General features: G+C 37.9%; 4 protein-coding genes across 12 annotated transcripts; 2 read left to right on the top strand and 2 right to left on the bottom strand.

The window, feature by feature from the left end:
* Positions 1-1,473: 1,473 nt before the first annotated feature.
* On the top strand, positions 1,474-5,965 carry LOC121743982 (protein PLASTID MOVEMENT IMPAIRED 1-RELATED 1-like). Of its 6 annotated transcripts, none has more exons than XM_042137407.1 (4): positions 1,474-1,808; positions 1,922-2,014; positions 2,333-4,649; positions 4,766-5,965. In XM_042137407.1, the coding sequence occupies exons 3-4, from the start codon at positions 2,386-2,388 to the stop codon at positions 5,793-5,795; spliced, it is 3,294 nt and encodes a 1,097-aa protein (XP_041993341.1). In that variant the 5' UTR covers positions 1,474-1,808; positions 1,922-2,014; positions 2,333-2,385; the 3' UTR covers positions 5,796-5,965. The 6 variants fall into 6 exon arrangements, with proteins under 6 accessions (XP_041993341.1, XP_041993337.1, XP_041993338.1 ...); XM_042137403.1 differs by having other exon boundaries at positions 1,474-1,861; positions 1,938-2,014; positions 2,356-4,649; XM_042137404.1 differs by having other exon boundaries at positions 1,474-1,861; positions 1,938-2,014.
* LOC121743988 (probable WRKY transcription factor 43) lies at positions 5,819-6,944 on the bottom strand. Its single transcript, XM_042137420.1, has 3 exons — positions 6,593-6,944; positions 6,384-6,513; positions 5,819-6,281 (listed from the first exon to the last, which is right to left on the bottom strand). The coding sequence occupies exons 1-3, from the start codon at positions 6,831-6,833 to the stop codon at positions 6,152-6,154; spliced, it is 501 nt and encodes a 166-aa protein (XP_041993354.1). The 5' UTR covers positions 6,834-6,944; the 3' UTR covers positions 5,819-6,151.
* Positions 6,945-13,668: 6,724 nt separating this feature from the next.
* Positions 13,669-15,351, top strand: LOC121743032 (solute carrier family 25 member 44-like). Its single transcript, XM_042136211.1, has one exon. It carries the CDS (start codon positions 14,095-14,097, stop codon positions 15,094-15,096), a length of 1,002 nt encoding a protein of 333 aa, XP_041992145.1. The 5' UTR covers positions 13,669-14,094; the 3' UTR covers positions 15,097-15,351.
* Positions 15,352-17,080: 1,729 nt separating this feature from the next.
* Positions 17,081-19,591, bottom strand: LOC121746212 (nuclear transcription factor Y subunit A-3-like). 4 transcript variants are annotated; one of them, XM_042140143.1, is made up of 6 exons: positions 19,307-19,591; positions 18,404-18,757; positions 17,992-18,059; positions 17,846-17,905; positions 17,603-17,761; positions 17,081-17,538 (listed from the first exon to the last, which is right to left on the bottom strand). In XM_042140143.1, the coding sequence occupies exons 2-6, from the start codon at positions 18,672-18,674 to the stop codon at positions 17,296-17,298; spliced, it is 801 nt and encodes a 266-aa protein (XP_041996077.1). In that variant the 5' UTR covers positions 18,675-18,757; positions 19,307-19,591; the 3' UTR covers positions 17,081-17,295. The 4 variants fall into 4 exon arrangements, with proteins under 4 accessions (XP_041996077.1, XP_041996076.1, XP_041996075.1 ...); XM_042140142.1 differs by having other exon boundaries at positions 18,404-18,705; positions 19,307-19,590; XM_042140141.1 differs by having other exon boundaries at positions 18,404-18,705; positions 19,328-19,590.
* Between the last annotated feature and the right edge of the window lie 375 nt (positions 19,592-19,966).

Raw genomic sequence — 19,966 nt, 5'->3', positions numbered from 1 at the left:
TCACCAATTGGGCAACTGATCGTCTTCACAAAAACAGGCCACCGTGGTATATGCCATCGGCCAAGTAATACCCCATGTGGTATCAGCGGCTGTTGGCAGTGAACTCGATGGCCGGGCTGTTGCCATTGCATTGCTCGGTGAAGAGGGTGGATGAGTTGAGGAAGTTAATGTCGTTGTTTGACCCGGCTACGCCGAAGTAAGCATGTCAGATCCAGAGCTGATGGTCAGCGATGGCTTCAAGGATCATCGTCGGGTGGCTGCCCTTGTATCCACTTGTGAATTGACATCTTCACGCCGTCGGACAATTCTTCCACTGCCAGTGCATACAGTCGATGCTCCCTAGCATCCCAGGAAAGTCGTGCGTCGTCTCGTGCATCTTCATCATGCCCTGGCAATCAGCGGCAGTCGGCTTGCGCAAATATATGTCGTCGTAGGCCTCCACAACTCCCCTATAAAATCTCTTCAGACACTCCCGGCCTGTTGTCTCCCTGGCGTGGAGGTACTCGTCGAAAATGTCCGTCGTGGTGCCGTAGGCCAACTGACGGAGTGCAGCCGTGTACTTTTGCAACGGTGTAAGGTCGGGTCTGCCGACGTCGTCTTCCCGATACGTGAAGTATTCATCACGTGATGACAACGTCCGGACAATGTTGAGAAAAAGGTAACGCAACATTCTAAACCGACGGCGGAAAACAGTCTGTCCCCACCGTGGTTGATCGGCAAAGTAGTCTGCAATCAGACGTTCGTGAGCTGCCGCGTGGTCGCGTCGGACAGACCTCCGACAACGAATAGGCCTGTGGATCTGCTCCGCTGCCGCTGCCTCGCGCTGCAGTTGGGCTAAGCATTCCGCCATGGCCTCTTCAATGGCTGCATCTAAGGCTTCCGAGGTGGCCGAGGTCGAACTACCCGACTCCGAGGAGCTAGAACTAGTGGTGTCATCGTCGTGGTTCATTTTGGTATTTGAGAGAAGTAGAAATGTGACAGATGAGCGAAATGAGAGAGGTGCGATGTTCGTACGAACAAGTGAATGAGAAACGAGGTTTAAATAGCCATCGAAAAAGCGTGCCATCGTCTGCGACCACCGTCCGCCGATCCCGTAATGGGGTGTCCGATGGCGCGGACGATGGCCTATCGTCTGCGCCATCGTCCGCCGAGCCCACAATTGCGCGGACGATGGTGCAGCCGATAGGCCATCGTCCGCGACGTAGGGTGCGCCCTATGCATCGGCCGCGGACGTAGGCGGCCACCCACAATGTGGGCATCGTCCGCGCCTGAGGACGATGGACGCCATCGGACGCCCCATTACGAGTGGCCTAATTGGTTGTTGAGGGTGTGCCAGTAATCAAGACGTGCGAACAATAACCAAACCTCATTAATTGAAATTGAAATTGAAATTGAAATTGAAATTGAAATATTACAATTTGACCAAAACAATCAACCTCATAGAATCCTCGGTGTACAAATTTATAGCACACTAAAACACTAAGGCGATCACAAATTAACATTTCTAACCACTCCAATTAACAAGAAAAATCACTATACAAAAAAAAACCGTAAAAGTAATTATTTAATGCTTTACTGTATAATTACGTGGAAATATGTGTGTGGAGATTTTAGTTAATAGAGCACTATTAAATTTACTTAGTAGGAGTAATATATAAACATAGAAAATGGCTGAATTAGGTAATATCCGACAACCAAGTCAAAAAATTCATCTTATCACTGCTGCTAAAGAGGAAAAGGGTATAAACTGCGGCCAGCTCCAAATCAGCTACAGTTCATAGAATTTTGAAATCGCCTCTTCAATTTAGGTAAAAACGGAGAATTTATTCAGCTCAGCAGTTTCTCTCTCCATTGAGTTTCTGTAAGTTTCAAAGAATTGTTTTTTATGCATGATTTGTGGAATCCTATTGTCTTCAAATAGGTATTTGTTGTTGCAGCTCTGTGTCCAAGATCATGGTTGAAGATTTTAAACTTTGATAGCAATTGAATTGTTATAGTTCGGATTGAATCGGAGGTTTGTGTTGTTAATGTGTTTCTTCGTTTTGTAATTAGGCTAATTTTTCAAATTCAAATGAGGGTTTTATCTCAGGATTGTTGATTTTTGTGGAATTTTATGGATCGTTTCACATAAGGAGTTGATGAATTATCTTTAAGAAAATAATGAAGGCTAACCTTGATTAGCAAGGAATATACTAAAATTGATTTATAGCTGCAATCTTGATTTCTAATGGCAAATCAGCTGGATATTTTTATTTATTTATTTTTTGTTATTAATGCTTTATTTAGTTCAAGATCAAATGTAAGAGCTCATTTTGATTTTTTTTAAATATAGAGGGGTTGTGTTTATGCTCTTAGGGGGATTTTGCTTAAGAAGAAGGGAAGGGCATGTCCTCCAAAATGGAATCCGTGAAAAGTGATGATGAAGATATTAGCTGCGGGCTTTTATTGCGCGACATTGAAGAAATTAGCAAAGCTCTTTACTTGCATAAAAGCCCGCAAGATTCATTTAATTCTACGTATGACTACCACCGAGACGTGGCTGCTAAAACTGGCATCTCAGAGTCCAAATCTGATGTCATTATTCGAGATTCATTACATAAGGACAAGAAATCATCAATATGGAAATGGAACCCTATAAAGGCATTGACCCACACCCGGAATCAGCGGTTCAATTGTTGTTTCTTTTTGCATATCCATGCTATTGAAGGACTTCCAACATACTTCAACAACCTTAAGTTGTGCGTGACTTGGAAACAGAAGGCTAATATGTTGCAAACTCAACCTGCTCAGGTCTGTTCAGGAATGGCTGAGTTCGAAGAGACTCTCTTGCACCAATGCACTATTTATGTAGGTAGAAATGGGCCCCATGGTACAGCAAAATACGACCCCAAGCTCTTCTTGCTTCACGCTTATGTTATAGATGCACCGTCACTTGATATAGGAAGCCGCTGGGTTGATCTAACGAGGTTACTTCCCCTTACTCTGGAGGAGTTAGCAGGGGATAAAAGTAGCTCAGGAAAGTGGACTACCAGCATTCAGCTCACAGGCCCGGCTAAAGGTGCAGTTTTAAATGTTAGCTTTGGCTTTTCCATATTTGATGGTAGCTCATTGGAGCCTGGCTATCTTGCCAAAGTTCCTGATATTACTAAGGAAGGTGGACTAGATTATCTATCTGACTGTGATATTAGTAGAAAGAACCAATTTAACAATCTTGGTACTGTTCCAATGATGTCACTTGAAGGGTCCTATCAACACTCCCAGTCGGCAAAATTAAAATTACTTGATGAAATGTTCCTAAGGCAAGGGACAGAACTTTCTCAATCTGTCTCTTTGTTGCATCAGAAACTTGATGAGAAAAAGATGGGTGATCACTCAGAGTTTGACTTCTACAGTCATGTTGACTCTAACCCCTCACCTGAGCCTGAATATGTGAGTGACCAGACTACACACGAGTTTGATGTCACTGAAATTGGTGTAATTGAGCAGGGTATAGAGGTATCATTGAGGGATAAAATAAAACCAGAAAGTAGTAGTCAGAGGTTTGACTCTTCTGTAATTGAAACAATTGATGTTGCTGAAATTTTCAAGGGAGAGGAGGCCAGTTTTGTTGAGTATATTGAATGGAACTCGAAGCTTGATGTGGATAATCATGATGATGAGCCTGAGTGTGCAACTGATGGTCCTGGACACAGAGATAATAGTGCATATATTAGTGAACCAGCCTTTGAAGAACTTGATTTAGATTTCCTTGATCTGCTAATGACTAAACCATCAGACTTAGATTCTCTGCTAGATAGCAGCACATACAATGAGCTTCGGATGTGCATGAGATCCGAGTCTAGAAACAGAGCTCAAAGATTGAGGAGATCACATAGCTTGGATGACCTTGTGCTTGCAGAATCAATAGAAAATGATTTTCTCAACATGTTGAGCATTGACCAGGATATAGAAGGTGTAGTTTCTGGTAGTGGCCATGACTCACCAAGAGATATCCTCGGACTGTGTGAAGAGGATCCCGTAGCTTGGGGAGTTTCCGTTCTCAATGCTGATCTGATGGCAGAGGAGGAATCATGTAGCTTTACTCCTACCGGCTATGAGAAAGTGGCATTTTCAGTTGATTTTGATTTATCATTTCCCATTCCATCTGTTGAAAAGAATCACCGAAGTTTTGACCAATCTTTAAGGGACAAAAGAAATGCTGAAATGTTAGAGAACTTGGAAACAGAAGCTTTAATGCATCAGTGGGGTCTGACAGAGAAAGCTTTTCAGTATTCGCCACGTGCTACCTCTGGTGGATTTGGAAGTCCAGTCTATCTCCCTGCGGAAGAACCCATACAGTTACCCCCTATTTTGGAAGGCAAAGGTCCAATGGTTCGGATGAAGGATGGTGGTTTCTTGAGGTCAATGAATCCCTTGCTTTTCAGAAATGCAAATAATGGTGCTAGGTTAACCGTGCAAGTCTCTGCTCCAATTGTGCTACCCTCATCAATGGGATATACAACATTGGAAATAATTCGATGTTGGGCATGTGTAGGAGTTGAAAAGATGTGTTTACAGGCAAACGAATTGATGCCTCTCGAAGATGTCACGGGGAAGACAATACAGCAGGTGCTGGCAGAAGCAGAATTAGCATCAAATGCTTCCAATAGGTCTGTATATTCTAGAGTCGATATATTGGCATGAAGTTCTCAATTCATTTTATATTTATGTTTCTGAATCTAAATCACGTGTATTCTTTTTCTTCTTACTTTGGAACCATTTACAGATGGGATGAGTCGTCTGTTGTGGAGAAGAAAACGGCAAAATATCAGCCACATGGCAGGAGTTATGATTCCCAATACTCTTGCTCCAACGCGGATCAGACTGATTCTGATTATGTGTCGATAGAAGATCTTGTTCCCATGGCTATAACAAACATTGAAGGACTTGTAGTTGAAGGGCTAAAGATTCAGGCTGGCATGCCCGATCAGGAACCACCTTCTAGCATTAAGATCCATCATCCTTTGACCCCAATCTCCTCAAGAAAGGCTTCAGAACCTTCTAGTAAATTTGGTTACGTAAGAGCTTCTGACTTGTCAATTCTTGATGCCGATGAATTAATAAAATGTTCTTTGTCATTGGAGGAATGGCTGAGGTTGGATTCTGGTCAACTTCATATTAAAGAAACAGATCATGAAAATATGTTGAACCTTTTTGCAGCTCATTGTGCTGAGCATCTAGAATTGGGCAGTGATGAGCTGAAAATGGATGATGAAATGGTGAAGTTGTTAGATAGGAGTGGAGGTGCTTTTGGTGAAAACTTCAGAATGTGCTTAAAAGTGCAGCTTAGAGACCCGCTACGCAACTATGAGGCGGTGGGTTCCCCTATGCTAGCTCTGGTTCAAGTGAATCGGGCTTATTCGCCACCACAACCAGAAGTGATCAAACGAGAAGATGAAGAAGCTAATTCTGAACATGATAGAAAGAATATCTATCAACCAATGTTCAAAGTCTCAGAAGTCCATCTTGCTGGATTCAATGTAGCGCGGCATGGTGATAAGCAGTTTTGGGGATGTAGCAGGCAACACCAATCTGGATCGCGTTGGTTGCTCTCGAGTGGTATGGCAAAGTACAAGAAGAGTACTGTCTCAAACTCTAACATAGTTGTGAGATCATCAACGGGATTAGCGAGGAAGGCGAAATCCGGAGATGTTTTGTGGAGCATTTCGCTTCCAATTGAAGGCCAAGCAGCTACATGGGATGAAAGTATTGCCTTAAATGTTCATGTAAGAGATCCTGATATTATTTTCCCATAGAATCTGCCTAGTGATGAAAAAGGAGCAGAAGAATAGCTTCTTTAATTTATTAATAGATAGGTTTTGAAGCTTGAACTTCTGACGAAAAATGTAACTAGATTTGCTGCACATGGCATCACTTTACAAAATTCTTCATGAATTACCAATCCAGTGTGTTTTTCTACTGATTAGCATTGCTTCTCTCTCTCTCTACTGATTGGAGTTTATTCATACCAAATGCAAGAAAAATCCTTAATATGTTCATTGCAAACAATGAACTTCTTGTAGCAGCCTAAATATTGATGTTTGTTGATCTTACATTGTCAGAGCGCATCGCCATCATCTGCAAACTCAGGTAAACTCCAAGAGTTTCTAAACTACAGTTGATAAGGACCTTGATGGTTGTGAATTCCTTCGTACGTTGTCACAACGTAGAGCGGGTCCTCTTTGTCTCGTTCGACTCTCTTCTTCACTGGGCATCCTTCTACTGAACATCTATAGTAGTTCCTGTTTATTACGTGAAATATTACATACTATATGCATAGGTTCTTGCAAGAAAGTGTGTGTATATATAGATATATAGATAGATTGATTCATTAGCATGCATACCTTGGATTAGGGCTGTTTTTCACCATCTTCTTCCCATACTTTCTCCATTTGAAACCATCATCAAGAACTTCAACTTCAGATTTGGTCTTGAAAGCAACTTTCTCTCTCTTCTCCTCTCTCCCACTGTCTCCTGATAACAATGAAAAACAATGTGTTAGATCTCTCTCTTATCCTACACCACAACTAAAGTCTGATATATATAGCCTTACTATTGATAGCCCCTTCAAGAAAACTGCTGCTGCTGCTGATGGCGCTCGAATAGCTCATATTCTGAGGATCGTAACAAACAGCCGAGAGAGGGGAAGAGAACGGCGGGACCTCCTCAATCCAGTCGTTGAACTCGAAGAAATCAGAAACCTCAAAGCCCGGTTCGTGGGGAGACGAACCGGGCCTGATTGTGTTGTTCGGGTCACTGCGATCCTCATCCATGATCACCAATTGAGCATCCATGGATGTTTGCTATATAAGTGTGTGTGATTGTGAGAGCTCAGTGGGAGGGGGTTTACTTGGTAAGCTTCCTATTGTATGGAGAGAAGCTTCATGGCTGCTGCTTATTAAGTGGTGGCTAAGGAATTTTGTTTTGGGCCCAACATAGGCCTAACCATCATAGCTTCTTGATTCAAAGTGACAAGTCGATAGCGACCCCGTTTCCCGCACGGCGTCGTTGTGGCAAACTTCATGAGGCGTATTCGTGTCTAGTTATTTCAAGACTCAAAATTACGAGATCATGATAGATGAAAATTATAGAACTTAGAGGTCTATATCGACTAATTTTTTTATTATTATAAGCGTGATTGTATGTTGAGTTTGCGTAATATTATGTAGAAAGATAATTTTATTGAATGTACACCGAAAATAACGATCGGAAATTTCTAAGAAATCAAATTGAGGAAGGAGAAGAAGGGGTGGGGCATGGAAGACTTGGGAGTAGACTTTTACTATTCTTTTGTGTTTTGCCTATTACAAGTCCACAACAGTCATAAGATTGTTGAAATCAAAAGGTTTTTTGTTAGTTAGTTAGTCTACCATAATAATTTCGAATTAAATTTGAAGGTAGAGAATATCAAAATGGTCGACAAATATTTATTGGATGCCATTTCTTTTTAGTGCTTTAATTTTATCTTATCACATCCCACACTTTCGGCCACATTATAAAATCATGTGACCTAAATTTATATATATATTATTTTTAGGTTAAGTCTACTTACGTCATAAATATGACGAAATACGTGATTTTATGCTACGAGAAGGGCATCCATGATTCATGCTAAATTAATTAAAGAACAAACAAATCAGTTCACATTTGGATAAAGCGCACAAAGTAGATCTCTAAACAATGAAAAAGCAAGATAAAATAATAAACATGTAACTACTTAAAAAACAAAAATCATGGTAATCCTAATATCTTAACAGGGAAGATTGAGAATGCGATGCTTATTCGTGTAAGAATATCTTTCTTTGGAATTCATTATAATACGTACGTGTTTCACAATTGACCCTTAAAATATTAGAGTATTGTTTTCTTATTAATTTCGCCTCCATTGATTTTGCCGGAACGTTGGTATACTGCATACTTATATATGAACTTTTTCAATTTTTCTATAATATGAGAAGCAATTAATCAATTCTAGTCCAGATTCGTAAAACAAGACAAATATGATTTAAATATCAATTCATTTATAAAAGCATAATTAGAGAATATTACAAAATTTAACTTGTTCTTATACACAATCTGGAAATAAATAAATAATTTAAATTCATCAAAATTTAAAGAAGAGGCCTATTCTTTATAAAGACTTGTCTGGTCTTGGACTCTTGGTCAGCAAAGTCAATAGCTATATTTAAATTTGGCAATTTAATTCAAGTAATAAACAATGAGACTGTACTCTTTGGTAGGGTTGGAGAAAAATACCGAAATACCGTCGGTTTTATCATACCGGAAAAATATCTAAAATACCGACTTTTCGGTATACCGTGATTTTCGGTACGGTATGATACCTTACAGAAATCTTTCGGTAAGGTAACGATATGAATTTTCATATACCGCGGTATAACGCGGCATACCGAAATTCGGTATATAGCGCAAATCAAGGTATATACTGTAAAATATAAATATAATTACATATAAAATATATTTTATATATTTTTAAATTATAAAATCTGTTATGAAATATAAATTTAATTATGAACAAAATATATTTAATATATTTTTAAAATTATAAAATATAAATAATATTCTAAAACTCAAATATTTTATTTTCATTGATGTTGAAAGTCAGGTATACCGCAAAAGTACGGTATATCGAACTTCATTAAAGTATACCGAAAATGAGATACGGTATGGGTATGAAAATTCGTCATAGCGAAAATAAATTATACCGAAGTTTGATATACCGGAATTTTGGTAAGGTAATGGTATGATTTTTTCGCATACCGAATTTACGGTAAGGTATACGGTATGGTGGTTTCGGTAAGGTATACCGTGCCTACCTACCCCTACACCGGAGTTCTCGTTCTCTCTCTCTCTCTCTCTCTCTCTCATTGTAGCTTCCTGAATCAAAGAGGACGAGAATCTAAAGGTCTCTCTTTCTCTCTCTCATATTATCGCACGATTCTAATATTTTATCTTTTTTCCCATCAAATTGTCACCGGAGTATTCGTTCTCTCTCTCATTGTAGCTTCCTGAAATCAAAGAGGATGAGAACCTGAATGTCTCTCTTTCTCTCTCTCATATTACAATTCTTATATTTTAACTTTTTTTTCCATCAAATTGACACCGTTGGTTTCGGTAAAATATACCATACCAACCCATCTCTAGTTCAACCGCTGCTTTCCCCACGACGACAAGGACGTGGAGGGATGAAATCAAAGAGGACGAGAATCAGGTCTCTCTTTCTCTCTTTCATATTACGATTCTTATATTTTAACTTTTTTTTCATCAAATTGTCACCGGTGGTTTCGATAAGATATACCATATCGACCCATCTCTAGTGCAACCGTTGCTTTACCCACGACGACAAGGACGTGGAGGGGTGAAATCAAAGAGGACGAGAATCTGAAGGTCTCTCTTTCTCTCTCTCATATTATCACACAATTCTTATATTTTAACTTTTTTTCCATCAAATTGTCATTGGAGTACTCGTTCTCTCCCTCGTTGTAGGTTCATGAAATCAAAGAGGACGAATCTCTTTCTCTCTCATATATGGACTTTTCAATTTTTGTATAATAGTAGAGGCAATTAATTAATTATAGTCCAAATTCGTAAAACAAGACACATCCAACTTAAATATTAATTAATTATAAATGAATAATTAGATACCACTATTAATTAATGTCACAGAATTTAACTCAGTGATATAAAATACCTTATGGCCATGTTTGGTTGGCAGGAAAGTAAAGTTGACAAGGAAAATGATTCCTGGGAAAATGAATCTCGGGAATATGATTCCTAATAACTTTACTTTCCCGTGTTTGGAAAATATCAAGATTTTAAAGTTAATATTTGATTTAAACACTAAACTAAAAATATACTTATCATTTTTATTTATAAAAAATAATAATACATATTATTTAATAAATTATTTATTATAAATGATAATAATTATATTATTATATTTATTATTATGATGGATAGTTTAAATATGGATTATACATCATAATATATAATAATAATATAGTAAATAAGATTATTATTATTATATTTACTAAAGTTTTAATTGAATAAATTTTTTAATTTACTACAATTTTATTGTTAATTACTAATTTATAAAGTAATAATTATTATATAATTATAATTATTTTTAATTATTTAATAAATTATTATTATTATGATAATAAAAATTAAATATAAATATTAATAATATAGTTATAATTATGATAATTTGAATTATAGTTATTTATTATCCTGAAATTAGGCATGGTTTATACTTTTAAATTATTTTTAAAACATTGTAATAATAATAATAATAATAATAATAATAATAATAATAATAATAATAATAAAACTATACTATATTGCATTAAATATGTAAGAATCCTAAAACTGGGAACAAGAATACCTAAGAAATGTTAGGATTCAGAATCTTGGAAAGTTGTACTAACTTTCCTTGTTTCAGGATTTTGATTACTTTCCCAGTTTAATTAAAAACCGAAACAAACACAGGAATTTAAAATTTAAGGAATCAGAATACTTTCCCAGACAGAATCCTGGCAACCAAACATGGCCTATAGACAATCTGGAAATAAATAAATAACTTAAATTCAACAAAATTTAAAGAAGATGCCAATTCTTTATAAAGAACTTTTTGGTCTTGGTCAGCAAAGTCAATAGCTAGATTTAAATTTGGCAATTTAATTCAATAATATACTCTTTAATAAGTGGTTTGACTCCAAATCAAAAATTGCACGACAGGAAAAATAAATTCAGTCAATAAAAAAGTCGGGTCACTAAAAATTAATCATGTAATGACCTGCCCAATTTGATGTTAGATTGGTTGATATATTTATGATAAGATATGAAACCATTTAATTTTCCTAGTTCTAGAGTTTTTTTGGTCTTGGTCTGAAATGATATATTAAATCAAAAGTCTAGTCAATCGGTCAATATTTGGTCAAATTGGTATTGTGTTTCATACTCCCCTCCGTCCCCAATTAGGAGTCACTCTTTGACCGGACACGGGTTTTAAGGAAGTATTTGAATGTGTGGTGTAATAAATGGAGTTAGGTAGTGGAATGTGGGACCTCTTTGACTTTTAGGGTATTTTTGATGTCTAAATATAGTAAGTAGAAAGAGTGACTCTTAATCGGGGACGAACCGAAATGGAAAAGAGTGACTCTTAATCGGGGACGGAGGGAGTATCATTTTTCTTCTTCAGAAATTGGGAATAAATAAATTAATTATCACACACGCTGATAGGGGTGGATTATAATGCTAACTTTTCCTAAATTGATAACTTGCTAACTCATTAACGCAGTGTTTAAAAATGTCAACACAATCACATTAAAATATCAACACAAATTTGTGTTGACATTTTAATACACTGTGTTGACATTTTAAATATAAATGTAAACACGGTGTATTAAAATATCAACTAAGTTTATATTGACATTTCAATGTTATTGTGTTGATATTTTTAATACACTGTATGTATTGATGAGTTAGCAGAATTAACAACTTAAGAAAATTAACAATGGATCCCACCCCACGCTAACACGCACATGCACATTTAATCTGATTAATGTTTGGTTCTTTTAAAAGTCTTCGACCATTACAATTTTATAAGAGCTCAAATAGAGAAAATAAGGCAAGCTAGACATATTTTTTTATTAATACAATATAATTTCAATCTCTTTTAAAGAACTTGTAAGTATATGTACTTATAAAAATGTCAAATATTATATTAAAATAAAATGTGACCCTATATGAAGAGTCTTATTTTAGGTATAAATCAAACAAGTTAGATATTCTTTAAAAATATTAAACACTCGACAAAAATTTTATCTATTTTTCTGGGCCTTGAGAAGAATTGAAGCAGAATGTAGTTTGAGCCCGACCCATACGGTAAAGCCATTTGTAACATTTTTTGGGTTAGAATTTGGACTAATATTTGGACCCTTTTGGTTTACTAAACTATGAGTTAGAATATAGATTAGCTTAGTTAAATAAACTATTTTAAAATAAATAAAATTGAGGCCATATATAAGAGAAATATATACAATCTTGAGTCTTAAAGATTGACACATGTCCTTAGACCTTAGACTATATAGCAATAGGGATGTTTGTTATTCATAGGAAGAGTTGTGAAAAGCAGCAGATGCATAAATTTATTTGGATAAACAAGGCCAAAAGGAAAGTCAAATTCTTATTCTGATACACAGTAATACTCTATCTCTTTGTGTTTAAATGTCTTATTTTCTTTTTTCGTCCGTATACCAATGAATATCTCATTTTACTTTTACTATATTAAATAAGTTCCAATCACATTTTATTATAAAACTAATATATAAAAGTATGATTCATATTCCACTAACTTTTTATATTCACCTTTTTCTTATAAAGTAAAACAATTTTTTCAAATATGAGACATTTATTCATGGATGGAGGAAGTAAGAAACAGTTATTTGTGGAAGTACATTAAGTGATGAGCTTATCTTGATTAATTAATTAAAGATGAAGGTTATTAGTAATTAATTTAACACATCTCTGAGTTAATGCAGTAAGACGGTAAGTCCGAAGAAGCTGAATGAGACAATAAGGAGGTGGTAGATGATTTTGGTAAGCGATTGGGTTGGCATATAATGACCAAGAGCGAGCCTGCAAAGCTGAGTGCAAGCGAGGAGAAGAGCAATATAAATTTGTTCCCAAGAATATTGTGATGAGAGATGAAATGAAAGGTGTGATGTTAGCGCCTATGCCTATGCCTATGCCTATGCCTATGCCTATGCCTATGAAGTTGTTGTACCGACGCATAAATAGCAACGGTGGCATTCCAAACCACCTGGCGGCGTGTATCAGGATGACAAGTTACTACACAAGGCCGGAGATGCCATACTATATTCAAAGATCTAACACCACAGCATCCCTCATCACTATTTTCCTCATGGTCACTGGATTGCCATTGGTGTTCTTTGTTATCGGCATAGGATGCAGCCGGGCGTACGTATGAAGCGAACTGACTTCATCTCATATCTTGTCTTGTGCAGGATAGGAATACATTAATTTCTCATTAGGAAATTGCATCATGAGTCTTGTGTTGAATCTGGATCATCATCCAACTGTCCATCGCACATTCCTATGCTGCACAAGATAAAGAGATGGAAGTGAGTTGTCTTCATCGTGTGTTGCCCCATCCACATCTATCATAATAAGTCAAGACTTTGAAGTTCACACAGGCGGCCAAGATGGGTTATTATTTGCTCGCTGATTCCAGTCCTCCCATATGGATACGCCTGTTGGCAAGCCAACTAAAACATCTAACATATGTGTATGGATGCATGCCCCTTACATCTTCCATTCCTGCCAAAACAATAAATACTAATACTACGCATTTCCAAAATTATACTCCATTAAATAATAATACTACCAAATAACTTCAGGTATATAATTATACTAGTAATTACAACATCTTTTTATTTTCAAGTTTTATCTATGTCTACTCGCTCGCTCGCATATGGATTATGGATTACACCAACCTATATTTAATAAATGCATATAAATTAACAAGCAAGTCGCAACCTACCTACCGTTTTGCGGGAAATCCCAAGACCATCTTCTCGAAACAATAACCGACACGTGTCCCTTTCTCCTATATTCTAAATTACTAGTAACTTTTTTCTGCTTTTTGTTATTGCATTTTTCACCAAAGTTGGTTGAAATCCTTCGCCTCATCCTAATCTGAAATGGAAATTATCTCGAAATGATCGGCGCACAGTTTTTGGTGAGGAAATGCTGGATCTTTTCCTGCTCACTCATTTCCGCTCTTTAATTTGTTTGCGCAAGCGGAAAAAAATCAATATTAGAAATCGTGAGGATTTTGGTTTTCCAGTAGTTTGAGCTTGAACTGTTTGTGCCGTCCGATTTTAGGTCTAACTTTCTACATACTGTAGTTCGCAGTGTTCTATTTTTCTGGATTTGGGGATTTTGTTACACGTAGCTGAAAAGGGGGCTTAAGGTTTTGCTGGATAGAAAAAATAGAAATCGAAAGTGGCGAAGATGAGTTTGAGCACCGCGGAGGATGATCCAGCAACTGAAATCCATCTGCCAGCTGATATAGATTGGGAGATGCTTGATAAATCCAAGTTTTTCTTCCTCGGTGCTGCTCTGTTTTCAAGTGTTTCGGGCACTCTTTACCCGATTGTTGTGCTCAAAACGCGGCAGCAAGTAATGTTGGACAACTGCCCATGCTTCAAAATGGCGGCCTCGATCTTCAGGAGCGAGGGCTGGAGGGGTTTCTACCGCGGTTTTGGGACTTCCCTCATGGGAACCATACCGGCACGTTCTCTTTACATGGGTGCTCTTGAGGTTACCAAGAGTAATGTAGGCAATGTTTCTAGCGTCCGTCTAGGTTTATCCGAGGCCTCAGCTTCTGCCATAGCGAATGCTGCTGCTGGACTGAGTGCTGCCATGGCTGCTCAGTTGGTTTGGACTCCAATTGATGTGGTGAGCCAGAGGTTAATGGTACAGGGAGGTGTTACTGATTGTAACAAGTATAGTGGTGGGATAGACGCGTTTAGGAAGATTGTTCGGGCAGATGGGGTGAGGGGGTTGTACAGAGGGTTTGGGATATCTATACTGACTTATGCTCCTTCGAATGCTGTGTGGTGGGCTTCTTACTCGATGGCGCATAGAGGGATTTGGAGCTGCATTGGATGCTACTTGTGCAATAAGAGTGAGAATGTTTATAGACCGGATGGGAAGTCTGTGATGGCGGTTCAGGCATTCAGTGCTGCAATGGCTAGTGGAGCATCTGCACTGGTGACAATGCCACTCGACACTATTAAGACGAGGCTGCAGGTTTTGGACGGTGGTTGTGGCAGGACTCTCACGGCCGTGCAAACCGTGAGGAACTTGGTGAAGGAGGGTGGATTGGGTGCTTGCTATCGAGGATTGGGGCCTAGATGGGCTTCAATGTCGATATCTGCAACAACCATGATCACTACCTATGAGTTTCTCAAACGGCTCTCGACTAAGAATCAAGAGAGCTTTGCTTTGTGAATCCAAATCCAAGGGGTAAAACAAGTACTAGTTTTCTGTGTTGTCAGCCCCTTTTTGTCTGGCCTATTATCATACCTTTGTAAATATTGTAAATATTTAGAAATGCAAGTTTTAGCCTTTTCCACTCACATCATGCTGCTGCTGCTGCCTAGACAGTTGCAGTTTCTTGTTCTGAGGTCATGAATCTCCATGGAAGCAATCTTTGGCTCAGAGTTCCTACATTATCTTGTTAGTGATGCTTAGATTTGTGTGAAATTTGAGAAAATTTCAATGGCTTTCTTGAAATCTTTTTTTCTGCGTGTCTGAAAATCTTGATTGGACTGGTAGTATTGATGAAATCTTGTTTTTTTCTAACTATGAGCTGAATGGATTGAGACATTATCCACCAACAAAGGTCGTGACATTATTACAACGTTTCAAAAATTGGGCTCAAATTTTATGAAAATGCTAAAAAGTTTGGGTAGTATTAATTTCCATAGACATTGTTCAACTTATGTAACTGAAACAAGCAAAGTATACTATCGCTTTTATTTGGGTTAGAATTCCAACTAATGTACAAGCGTTATTTTTGTAATTAAATAGAACAATAAAAGTGAATGTGTAGTCGAGTCGCACTCCCTCCTTGACCAAAATGGTCAGGGGATCGATGCAACAATCAAAGTATATTTGAACGATGTTTATTTACAGACCTTTAACTTGAGTCAAGCTTTATATTAGGTCTTTAATTTCTTCAGAAATTTCCAAGTAGTGAGAAAGTTAGCTGGGTAGAATTTTCTTGTGGAACGTATTGTTGTGTACTGTAGTGGGGAAATTAGGCGTGTTACCCAAGCTTATAATTAAGATGAGTGTGTGTGTGGATCATAAGATGATAAGAAAAGGAGAAGCAATTGGGAAAGAATGGTGAGTGAAGTAGTAGGAAAGAAACCCATCAAAAGGAGATGTCACAATACTTGTACGACTAGTCGAAGAAGATCCATATCTTGTTGATGGAGTATCGTTTCCATTTTAAAGAAATCTTGGCAGCAATGCATGGACAAGCATCCATTGTTGAAGAGGTGCTCGGATCTGAGACTCTCAAAAATGGTGCCCTCTTCACATTGCAGCAGAAGAAGGGCACGTGGAGATCTGCCAAAGCTGGTTGTTATCAGTAGCCATGATATGAACCCGCTTCATCGTGGAACATCATCTCCTTCAAGAGAGCCATTTGCTTTCTATTGCAGTCGTGTGTAAAACACGGTCAACTTAGGAGAGGAGAGGATCTTGTTGATGCATTTGATGAGACAATATTGCATTTGGCTGTCAGGCCCAGGCCAATCAACTTCAGGTAACCACATATTCCATCTTTTTTCTTACATAATACTGTATTAAAAAAAAAAAACTCACTCAGACTATACAATACTTGGTGGAAAGCAAGAAAATAAAGAGGCGAGCACGTAATTCCACGGGCAAAACACCACTGCAAATCTTAAATGAGAGCCCCCGGTATTCGGAAATTAGAAGAAGCTTGTTAAAACTGTTACAGCCATCACTTGAGAGTGCCATGCCCGAGATGACCAACTCGACAACAATGGTGGGTGACTACGATGGCATTCCAGAACGCTCTCAATCCACCTGGCGGCATATGGCAGGTATATACAAACATTTGGTACGTGCTAACATTGTAGCATTCGTTTCATCCATCCTCACCATCGCCAGTGGACTGAGAAACATTTTTCTGTTGAATATCGCTGATAGCTATCGCAGTTAGCTAGGGAGCATCTACAATGGTGATCACTCCCAATACCAGTGGACCTTATTGTTGTCACAATCAGCCTTATATCCCTTATCTCCTTTCTACTTGCATTACTCTTCATTCATATAGCAATGATGTACTTCATCAGCTGGCAGGGAAATATACGAGGAGGTCAACAAGATCTTACAACCGATCCGCTACCCAATCGTTGACCATTTATGACTTTCTTATGCTCAATGTTCCACATGTATGTATAAATAATTTAGCTAATGCTAAAAAGTTGGGAGTTAATTTCCACACACATTGTTCAACTTATGCAACTAAATCAAGCAAACCATATTTTCAAAATCTGATGAGTTCATTTGCAAGCTCCATAGCAAAGCTAAAAAAACAAGTATGAGACAAAAGCATAGCCAAGGAAGAACTGCCGGTTAACCACACAATCAGGTTGTGCTGTGGATTTGCGTTCACAGTAGCATGTCTCTGAGTGCCATCATATGCAGTTTTGTCCCCATGCGCGGCTGTTGAAAGAACTCGTCTTTGTTGAATATGCACGAGCCATCAGAGCCAGGGGCAGTGGATGTGCCCCAGGGGTGCTGGATCTTGGATTCTTGAGCAGTGGGGCCGGACTTCTTCGTGTTCAAGAAGCGCCCCCCGGATCCCCGTGCTCTCCTGAGAGCATGGTGGTGGCGAGACTCGTGGAGATATGGCTGCACATTGAAGTGATCAATAGTTGAGTTTGAAAATAAATCTGTGTTTTTAAGTAGTACATACCTTTCTTGTCCTTGCCACCTTGTTCTGAGCCATGAGTTTAGCTCTGGTTTGACGGCGCCTGAGAATGGCATTGTACTGTTTCACGTTGACAAGCATGGGAACGCCTTGATCACGATCCAGAGGCAGCACGGCCCTTTCTCCCATCATGTGAGGATAAATCTGCAGAGAGAGAGTTCAAAATAGGATAATTTTGGTAGGTGACTACTGCTTTCATCTTTACTCATTCCAACACATATCACTTACAACAGAATTCGGATCATATGCAGTTGCTATTCTGCCAAAATAAGGTGTAGCCGCCCAATCCTGACAAAGACCAACAAAGTTCTGATGCATCTAAATCATGCTAGTATATAACATCTCTTTTTATCATAAAATGATTTCAAACCAACCAATGATTGATTGTGTTCCATCTGAACTTGATGCCTGAAATACTCTACGTTTCCGCAAGAAGTTGCAACTGATACAACAGAACAATGGGTAAGCTTCAAGGCGTCGCGTTCATATATATTTCTACAAGACAATATTGCTCTAGTTCTTCAGCAGTGCTTTATCAGGTTGTGTAACAACTGGATATCAAGCTTTATGAGGTCGTCTAACAAAAATTTCTACCACAAAGCTATATTTTCCACACTCGATCTCGTAGATACATAAAGAATTATGCAGAAACAGCAATGCCACATTTAGCAAGGAAGGCAACAACTTATTTAGGCAATAAAATGAATAGAAATGCACTTAGAGTTCACAAATTGTTGCAATTATCAACACCACCAATGGGATATCAAGCTATGGGGCTATTGTTACCGAGCTGAGATGGCATCTGCACATCGCTTCCAGATGAAGTAGACCCTTCATGATGAGACTGATCCGTGGACAGAGTTGAGGAAGAATCTTGGTCTTGGCACTGTGGCTCGGACAGCTTGAGATGGTAAAAACTGCGGTCTTTTGTGGTTTCTACGCTCTTGGAGACGGGCTGCTTGTTGGAGAACCACATAGGTGTATGGGTAGCGAACAACGTTGGGAACGAGTCAGCAGTGGTGGTTCGATCAGAATCTTCGATGGATAAGGTTTGCATCCTACAAACCTCTTATGCTCCTTTTTTATGCCTAGTTGAAGACAAGATCAACAATTATACACACTGGTTAAATCTTTTACTACCTGTATTGTATAGAAGAAGCCATTAATTCTATCAGAAGGTATGAAATAGAAATATAGAAATTCAAGGTTAATTCCTAATAGAGGCCATTAGAAAACACGAATGTGGATTGGCTCAAAAACACAGTAATTTAGTGATTAACTAACTGTTGTTCAAGAATTTTTGTAGCTCCGAAACAAACCTTGATAAAATTTAGGCTAATTTCACAAATTTGAGGTAGATTTTATACAGAAGGGCTTGAGATTTCAGTTTATTTGACAGTATTTACTCTTTTAGCACTTAATCAACTCGAGAAATCCAAAAAATTTTGAACTTCAGCAGCTCAAAAGTCAAAAGTCAAGAAAATTCACCATGAAAAAGGAAAAAAATCTCATTGTTTCTTAACAAAACTTCAACTTGATGGAAAAAAATCAGAACTTTACACAAACATACCAAGGCCAGACGTAGAAACCTCAACTCAACAAAACAAAAGCGTATTTCCCAAAACTAGGCAATTGATCTTTTACAATTACAATGAAAGAAACAAAGAAAATAGAAGGAAAGCAACGCACACATCTCACAGAGAGAGAGACCTGCAGGGAGAGGTTATGGTCGCGAAGAACATAGAAACATCCTCGTTTGTCATTGACAAAAGCCCATATTTAGTTCTGATGCAAACAAACTGAAAAAATATACACAAAAAAAGACCCCACTGATTATTTCAAATAGTAGCCCACAAAAAAAAATCAGCCACCTTACAAGATTCAATCTTTAACTCCCCCAAAAAAAGATTCATTTTTTAAGTTTGTTTAATCGACATATGCAACACCTCATCACCTCCACCACATTCTTTTTTCACTCTAAGATTCTTGAAATGGGCAATCTTTATATTTAATAAGATTCCGACTCCTATTATTGTCATAAAACTATTTCTTTTGGGACAGATCATATGCCTAAAGGCTAAAGCTACAAACTTTTTGTTTTAATACAAAAGTTGCCTCCATATTATATTTTGAAAACTAGTTGACATCGACACTCTGCGACACATGGATCAACTTTTCCCGATTTCATATCCTAACTGAAATTTATGTTTATTGAAATGTCTTCCATTACTTGTGGATTCTCATTCACTGCAGTTGCCGGATCAAACCGGGTAAATAATGACTGGCATTCACCTATTGTCTATTGAAAAGAGATAAACTAAGGTTGATTAGTTCATTAATTAATTAATA

Source organism: Salvia splendens, chromosome 8 (genome assembly GCF_004379255.2).
Source record: "Salvia splendens isolate huo1 chromosome 8, SspV2, whole genome shotgun sequence".
NCBI classification, from domain to species: Eukaryota; Viridiplantae; Streptophyta; class Magnoliopsida; order Lamiales; family Lamiaceae; genus Salvia; species Salvia splendens.
This window is presented reverse-complemented; position numbering and strand designations above follow the sequence as displayed.

Excerpts from the sequence above, each read along its gene's own strand:
- LOC121743982 (XM_042137408.1), top strand. The coding sequence starts at position 2,386 with ATGTCCTCCAAAATGGAATCCGTGAAAAGTGATGATGAAGATATTAGC. Across the intron at positions 4,650-4,765 it reads GCATCAAATGCTTCCAATAG|ATGGGATGAGTCGTCTGTTG; the intron begins GTCTGTATATTC and ends AACCATTTACAG.
- LOC121746212 (XM_042140143.1), bottom strand. The coding sequence starts at position 18,674 with ATGCAAACCTTATCCATCGAAGATTCTGATCGAACCACCACTGCTGAC. Across the intron at positions 17,762-17,845 it reads CATATGATCCGAATTCTGTT|ATTTATCCTCACATGATGGG; the intron begins GTAAGTGATATG and ends CTCTCTCTGCAG. Across the intron at positions 17,539-17,602 it reads AGGTGGCAAGGACAAGAAAG|CCATATCTCCACGAGTCTCG; the intron begins GTATGTACTACT and ends TTCAATGTGCAG.
- LOC121743032 (XM_042136211.1), top strand. The coding sequence starts at position 14,095 with ATGAGTTTGAGCACCGCGGAGGATGATCCAGCAACTGAAATCCATCTG.
- LOC121743988 (XM_042137420.1), bottom strand. The coding sequence starts at position 6,833 with ATGGATGCTCAATTGGTGATCATGGATGAGGATCGCAGTGACCCGAAC. Across the intron at positions 6,514-6,592 it reads TCTTGAAGGGGCTATCAATA|GAGACAGTGGGAGAGAGGAG; the intron begins GTAAGGCTATAT and ends CATTGTTATCAG. Across the intron at positions 6,282-6,383 it reads AAAAACAGCCCTAATCCAAG|GAACTACTATAGATGTTCAG; the intron begins GTATGCATGCTA and ends CGTAATAAACAG.